Genomic DNA, 8151 nt, shown 5'->3' on the forward strand with positions numbered 1-8151 from the left:
AGATTCTAACAATTTGGAGAGTTTGGAAGTTAGCAAGTTTAACATCCCCATTTAACAAACAAGGAAGAAAGAAAGAAGAACTACAGACCAATTATTCTGACATTAGTCATTGGAAAAATGCCAAAATCTATTATTAAGTAAGTCATAACAATGTACTTGGATTAGTATGATTAGGCATAGTTTTGCTAAAACAAGATCATGTTTGACAAATTTGCTAGGGTTTTTTGAGGATGTAACCAATAGGGTAGATAAAGGAGAACTTGTAAATGTGGTATACCTGAATTTCTAAAAGGCCACACAAAAGATAAATATGCAAAGTAAGGACTCATAGAGGTGTGGGTGGAAATTAGCATGGATTAAAGATTTGTTAATGGACAGTAAGGAAATAAAAGGGAGAAACAAGTCAGCAGACTTTTAAAAGTGAAGTTGCTCAAGGGACAATGCTGAGGTTTCAGCTATTTATAATATAAATGTCTTGGACAAAGTCACAGAGAAATCTATCTAAGCTTGCTGTTCACACATGCAACAAAAAACATGTTAGTGCTGAGTTGCAGAATGCAAGGGTTTTTAAGGTCAGCTCTATGAAAGTGATTAAATGGTTAAAATAGACTAGAAATAAATATTAGAATAAGAACAGAAAAATCTGAACAGGTCAGGCAACATCTGTGAAGAAAGTTACAGGGTTAACATTTCAGGTGGATGACCTCCTGTCAGAAGTTGGAGATTTGACAGCTTATAAGTCAGAGCCCGGGTGGAGGAGGAGAAGGAGAACAAAGAGCAGAATGGAAAGTCTGTGATGGGGCAGGAGTATTTAAATGACAGAAGGATGATGCTGTGCAAGAGGAGCTGGCGATGGGACAAATAAAGAAACAAGAGAAGGGTCTAACAAAGTGTAATTGACAGTAGCAGAAATATCAGCTATCTAAAAAAAAATCTGGGAATAGTGGTTGTGATCTAAGTATTTGAAATCAGTGTCGAATTAGTGCCTAATCGAAAAATGAAGCCCTGTTTTCTTAAGCTTCTTTGAAGTTTGTTGGGACAGTGCACCAGGCCGAGGGCTGTGTGAGGTGTACAAGTGTTATTATAGTTCTCTATCCAATTCCTAAGGTAATAAAGGATTGCTGGTCTCTCTGGTCTTGTTGCCATTAGGAAAGGAAGGAAGCAGATTGAAGTGGAGAAATAAAATCCAGTGCTGAGGAAGAAGCAGTAGTGCTCTCTAATTAGAACTACTTCAACTAGTAAAATAAGCTGTGTTTGTTGTCAGTTATGCCAACAAACTGTTGTATTTAAACTCACTGGGGGAAAGACAAGGAACTTGTTTGTTGTGAAAAATTGATGTCTATAAAATTGACTGTCAAATGTTTCACATTAGTGTGGTTTTTGTGTTCATCGTGTCTGGCTCAAACTTCTGATAGTGGGGAGTTGCTTCACAGTGTCTGCTCAGCCACCAGGAATGTGTAGGCTGCTGCTTGGAAATCCCCTAATATGGTACTGGTTTTGATTCAGAGAACTGGGCCACAGCCGGCAGGAAGTTGTGGAATGGAACAGGAAATGTGAAGGGGGAGTTTTCCAGGAAGTGACACCGGGGCGTGTGTGGTTTGTTTTCAGCTTAGTCGTTGACTCATAGTTTTATCTCTGTCTGAGAAACTTACAGCAAATCATGGTGTAACTGCAAAACATACCAACTGACAGCGCAGAGCCTGTGTTTATATTAAATTGAAAAAAAGATTGATCAAGATTCAGGACTGGGTTACTCTTATTTTCTGGTCCTTTTCTAAAACAGTGGACCTAAGAGGCAGCATGTGATATGGTAATATTTCACGGTTGAGTGGTCATTGGGAATAGCCAGCTGGGATTCTATTCCATATCAAACTCCTGCAGGAGAAATGCAACTTTGCTTCGTATGAGAAAAGGCGCTACTGCGGTCAGCTAACTGTGAGGTTATAGTGTGAGGAACAGTGATTTCTGCAAAGCAGTATTGGACCGCTGGTAATCTGGAACTGTTACCCCAGCAGAAGATCACATTTCATGGGGGAATTAGTGAGGGAATTAAAATTGGGACAGCAAAGATCCACTTGTACCACTGGAATTGTTCCCCGGAGAGGAATGTAAAAAACCGAGGGAAAGCAAATAAAATTAGGGGAAAAATAGGAACACAACAGTGTCAAGTATCACTAAGCCCATGTTTGTATTCTCAACATAAACACTATAGTGAAAATCCAGTCTGTGTTTGTGTTCTCAGTATAAACACTATAGTGAGATTCGAGTCTGTGTTTGTATTCTCAGCATTAACACTATAGTGAGAATCCAGTCTGTGTTTGTTCTCCGTATAAACACTATAGTGAGGATCCAGTCTGTGTTTGTATTCTCAGTATAAACACCATAGTGAGAATCTAGTTTGTATTTGTATTCTCAGTATAAATACTACAGTGAGAACCCAGACTATGTATCCTCAGTACAAACACTATAGTGAGAATTGAGTCTGATTGTATTCTCAGTGTAAACATTATAGTGAGAATCCATGCTGTTTGTATTCTCAGTATAAGCACTATAGTGAGAATCCAGGCTGTTTGTATTCTCAATACAAACACCAAAGTGAGAATCTCGTTTGTGTTTGTATTCTCAGTATGAACACTACAGTGAGGACCCGGTCTGTGTTTCTATTCTCAGTGAGAATAGTGAGAATCCAGACTGGTTTTTATTCTCACTATAAACGCTATATAGTGAGAATCCAGGCTGTTTGTATTTTCATATAAAAACTACAGCGAGGATCCAAACTGTTTGTATTCTCTTTACAAACACTATAGTGAGACTCCAGTCTGTGTTTATGTTCTCAGTTTAAACACTACAGCGAGGATCCAGACTGTTTTTATTCTCAGCATAAACACTATAGTGAGAATCCAGACTGTATTCTGTTTATAAACACTATAGTGAGGATTCAGACTGTGTTTGTATTCTCACTATAATCACTAGAGTGAGGATCTAGTCTGTGATTGTATTCCCAGTGTAAATACTATTGTGATAATCCAGACTATTTGGGCAAGATTTTACGGCCTCCCTCATCCTGAAACCGTAAAATCCTGTCAAACATCAACAGACCTTTCTGTAGTCCACACCTCGCCCGCTCAAATTCCTGTGGCTGTTGGGACAGTGAAATTCTGTCCTTTGTATTCTCAGTATAATTGGTATAGTGAGAATCGAGCCCATATTTGTAGTTCCAGTATAAACTCTGTTGTGACAATCGAGCTTATGTTTGTATTCAGTATTGGAGCCTTCTTGGTGACTTGTATTTTGTTGGCTGATAGCTTTGCTGTTTGGACAATTTGCACTTTGTGGATTATTGAAGAGAATGGTCATATATGTTTCCGTGAATCAGAGGAATGTATTATAAAATGTCAGCTGTTTAGCTTTCATATCTATCTCATTGAGATGAATATTCAGCTCATGTGAGGTAAGAGATCAGATGGGTCATATAACTATTGTGATGGCTGCTGATGAGCGATCAGTCAGAGCTGAACCAATTGTTTGTGGGGGAGGGAGGTGCAATTTTAATGATGTTGGGAATGAGTTAGCAGCAGAGGCCTCAATCATCTTTAGATTTCTTGTTGAGAATCCTTGCTTTATCATATTTTCAGTTTCTAGTTTCTTTTCTGTTACATCTTTGAGAAAGTGTACCATTATCTTTTCTACTACTGATTAGTTAATTGGACCAAAGAATGCACCAATATAGGAATTGTATGAGCAGAATAATAGCTATAATCTCAGTAAAGAGCAGACATCTGAATGGAGCAATACCTTTTGAGGGGAGCAGTTTTCTCTCACTGATTTAGTCAACATGGTGGTACAGTTTCTCATTATTGCCTAACATGTATAGTGTTTCCCTCATTTGCCTCTTTTTGTTCTTTTTAATTTATTTTTATTGCTGACATGTTTTATCATCTTGTGACATCCAGGCTAAAGGGCAGTCACTTCTGCACCAATGTAGACAAGAGTTCATTCCATGGTCCTTCCACAAAATTGAGACCAGTGCAGATTATAAAGAAAGAGCTTGCATTTTTGTAGCTCCTTTTACTATCTCGGGACAGTCGAAAGCACTTCCCAGCCAGTTAACCGCTTTTGTGAACTGCAGTCACTTTTGGCAGCTATTTTGTGCACAGCAAGATTCCACAAACAAAAATGTGATGACCAGATTTTTTTCTTTGAAGGTGTTGGTTGAGGGATAAATATTGGCCGGGGGGTACTGGGTAGTCCCCTACCCTCCCAAAGCCATGCAATCTGCTGTTAGAAGTGAACAAAAAGAAAATCCCCTCGTCTGAGAAAGGAAAAAATTGCCTGGAAAATCACCTTTAAGTTGATGAAAAATGTTCAAGAGATAACATAAACATAGTGTTGGCTGATGTATGATGTGAACTCTGGTGCAGTCAGAAACCGGTCCAGCTCCCTTTCAAAGGAGTTGTGAAGGAAATTAATAATGCAATTTTTTTTTAATTTCAATGGCATTTTCTTTCCTTCCCTCAGATCGCCGCCAGTGGTGTGGAATCATCGTTCTACTTATCATCCTGCTTGTGGTGCTGATATTACTCTTCACCCTCTAGATCAGCACAGTTGGACAGGAGCTGTTTACCAGAGAGAGGAAGAATGGAGGAGGGGGCAGAAAGAAGAAAAACAAAAGAACAGCCTTTCGTTGTGTGGTGCCTGCTTTCCATGGGTCAGCCAGCCAGGCCAGGCAGTGGGTCTTCTCTCACTGAGTGTTTCTCCAGCAAGTGTGTCCTCCTAGCTCTATCCATTGGATTTTCCAACTGCAGAATTATCATGGAATTCCTTTTGTATTATTTCAAATTGTTCATTTGCAGAAACGGGGAACGGCTAAAACGTGGTCTTACACCCACCCAAGATCGGGGATCATACTGCTTTTCTAGAACTTGAAGCAGAGGATTTCTATCTTGTTAACAGCTCATATTCTCTTAATTACGTCGCTCTTGCTGGAGAAAGGAAGCTGCCTGGTCAGCTGCCAGACCTGTAAGCTTCCCAGCTTTGATCCTGATCAACCCCGAGTCAGCTGATCTCAGCTAGGGCTGAACAAGATGAAAAATCGAGTAGGCCCTCTATCTTACAGGAGTGTCTGTGTGGGTGTGAGCTGCACACTGAATTGGGCTAGGCTATGAGGCCTTCCATAGTTAACCAACCTGTTAACATTCACACCTGACAAGGTACTTGGGCTGCTATTCCTAGAACATTAACTCTCCTCCATTAAATACCTTCAACATTGTATTGGAGGGGCGGAAGAGAAGCTATAATTGGGTTTGAACTGGTCTCCATTCTGACAGGCTCACGAGTGAGGCAGTACATGGCAATGTCCAGTTTAATGAGAGAGAGTGTGAATTCAGTGAAGAACATCCATTTCTCTCAAACTCCTGACATCAACTATTCCTCATTGCAAAATATCCCCCAATTACTATTATCCAAATTATTACATGTTGAAAATAAATGTACATTTCAGACCAACCTTTTTTAGTGCCTTTTGAGTGTCTTGAGGCATTAAAGTATTTGATTCCCTATTGTGTAGCTCACTGGGCTGTGTGTATGACCTGTATTGTACAGTCTATTAACATTTTGAATTCATGCAAACAGCAGTGAATGTTTCTGGCTGCATGGCTGATAAGCTAGCAACAATTTTCATGCGTTCAACCTTGGCTTAACCTGTTGTTCTTGCGAGATTAAAGTCCAACCAGTTTATTTGACAGTAATCCCACAAGCTTTCGGAAATGGTGTCCCTTCGTCAGGTGTGTGGAAGGTTCTGATCAGAGAGGGGCCTATAAAGTCACACACAGTTTACAGAATACTGATTAGAATCAAGTCTTTGCAGCGAACCTGCTATTCAAATCTTAAAGATGCAGACAATGTGAGTGGCCTTCGCGACACACGGCAGCGCATAGTCGCAGAGCAGAGACTGATAGCCAAGTTCCGCACACGTGAGTACGGCCTCAACTGGGAACTTGTGTTCATGTCGCACTATCTGTAACCCCCATGACTTGCCTGGGCTTGTAAAATCTCACTTAGTCTTGACTGGAGACAATACACATCTCTTTAACCTGTGCTAATGCTATCTCCACTCACATTGTCTGCACCTTTAAGACAGGACTAATCAGTATTCTAATCAGTATTCTGTAAACTGTGTGTGTCTTTATATGCCCTTCTCTGATCAGAACCTTCCACACACCTGATGAAGGAACACTGTTTCCAAAAGCTTGAGGGATTCAAATAAACTGGTTGGACTTAAACCTGGTGTTGTCAGACTTCATACTGTGTTTACCCCAGTCCAACGCCGGCATCTCTACATCATTCTTGCGAGGCACAGGCTGAGTGGACAATGAGCAGCAGAAAACTGTGCAACCACCCCAGGGCTTCCTGATGTGACTGACATCTAGGTGTCCACCAGAAGCACGTTCTGACCACGGGGTCACTATGCATTCTGAAAGCCTGTCTTCATCTGCATTGGCATCAGCTGATCTTAGTCAAATGTATACCTCCCTCCGATCACCTCACCTTTCACCCCACCCACCCACCCACCCACCCACCCACCCCAGTTAAAAATCAACTAGGTTCATATTGAAACACAACCCTTTAAAAAGCAGAGGTGTGAGAGTGAGTAATATTACTGGAGGGAGGCGGTGATGCAGGGGGAATGTAGGTGGATTAATCTGTGGTTATTGCATTTCAAGTAACCACTTGAGCAGAACTGTAACCTTCAACTACTGACTTATCCCCAGTCTCAACCACCTTTCTTTATCATTGTTCTCCCTCCTCTGCCCCCAACAAATCTCCTCTTCCACCCGATTAAAATTCAGCCACAAGTCTTTCTGCTGTGGTGTTTGCCTTTAAAAATCAGCTTCCCTGTAGCCCTTCAAATTTCAAAGGGTATTGCAGAATATCTCCTAGAGTAAACCCTTACTATGTACACAAAACTCCAAACTACAGTTGTCAAAATTAAGATGTCCTTGTGATTAGACTTTAGTCAGGTGTGTGCGTGTATGTGTGTCGCTTGCACTTTGTACCTTTGTTTTGCACTGACAGTAATGCAGCATTGTATTTTTTTTGTTATCTTTGTACCTCTCTGTGGGGAAATAACAGCCAAAGTAATTCTACTGCCAGCGAATGCCACTTGAAGAACTTTCCTTATCAGGGCTGGTTTGTAACTGTACACCATATGGTTTTCTTCTTTTGCCACTTGCAGTCTGAACTAAAACTCTTCACCCCCACCCCCAAACCCCAGTGGTCTCCAATGCGCGACTAAGATTGTTCCCAGGTTCAATCTCTGCTTTATACTTGGTGTGGCAGTTAAGGTGTCAAGATTTACTTTGTTTACCTTGACTTTGGGTGAAGAGCCAGGTAGGGGACACATGAAGTCAACCAGGTTGCCCACTGCTAATCACCAGCCAATGGTACCTGGTGCACAGTGCGTCTGGACTTTGGGACCAGGCTAGGCTGTAAAATGCCCCTCAGATGAATGCTTTCTGACACTCCGGGGAAAGTAAGCCCAGGCTAGACATCCAGAACTGTCTCCAGGGAAGAATGATAGTAATGGAAGTGTTGGGGAAGGGGGTAGGGACATGGACTTGTAGGGGGTAATAATTAATTTGAAAGTAATTAAGATCTGATCTAAAGTCGATAGAGTGGATCAAGAAAATCTTTCTCTTGGAAGAAGAGTCTAGAATAGGGTGTGGGGTGAGGTCATGACCTGTTAAAAACAGAGCCCCTTTAATTAGCTATGCAGTTATGAAGCATTTGCTTCACATACACATCGTGGTGGAAATCTGAAACACTCATACAGCCTCAGCAATGTTTTGGGATTCAATTGAAAATTGATCAATCTCTTTGTTAGATCAGGATATTAAGGGTTATAGAAAAGCACGGTGACACAGTGGTTAGCACTGCTATCTCATAGCACCAGGGACCCCAGTTCAATTTCAGCCACGGGTCATTGTCTGTATGGAGTTTGCACATTCTCCCCATCTCTGCATGGGTTTCCTCCGGGTTCTCTGGTTTCCTCCTACAGTCCAAAGATGTGAGGGTTGGGTTGTTTGGCCATGCTAAATTAACCCAAGTGTCGGGGACTTGCAGGGTAAGTACGTGAGGTTACGGGAATAGGGC

At 41.3% G+C, this 8151-nt stretch overlaps 1 protein-coding gene across 1 annotated transcript in view; it reads left to right on the top strand.

Annotated features, from left to right (window-relative positions):
* stx6 (syntaxin 6) overlaps positions 1-5805 on the top strand; it is a 32554-nt gene extending 26749 nt beyond the window's left edge. The window contains exon 8 of the mRNA XM_080195989.1: positions 4519-5805. Coding sequence (XP_080052115.1) covers positions 4519-4595 — 77 coding nt within the window. The 3' untranslated portion in view covers positions 4596-5805. The remainder of the gene's footprint in view (positions 1-4518) is intronic.
* The last annotated feature ends 2346 nt before the right edge of the window (positions 5806-8151 follow it).

Source organism: Carcharhinus amblyrhynchos, chromosome 9, assembly GCF_965287045.1.
Source record: "Carcharhinus amblyrhynchos chromosome 9, sCarAmb.v2.hapA, whole genome shotgun sequence".
Lineage (NCBI taxonomy): Eukaryota > Metazoa > Chordata > Chondrichthyes > Carcharhiniformes > Carcharhinidae > Carcharhinus > Carcharhinus amblyrhynchos.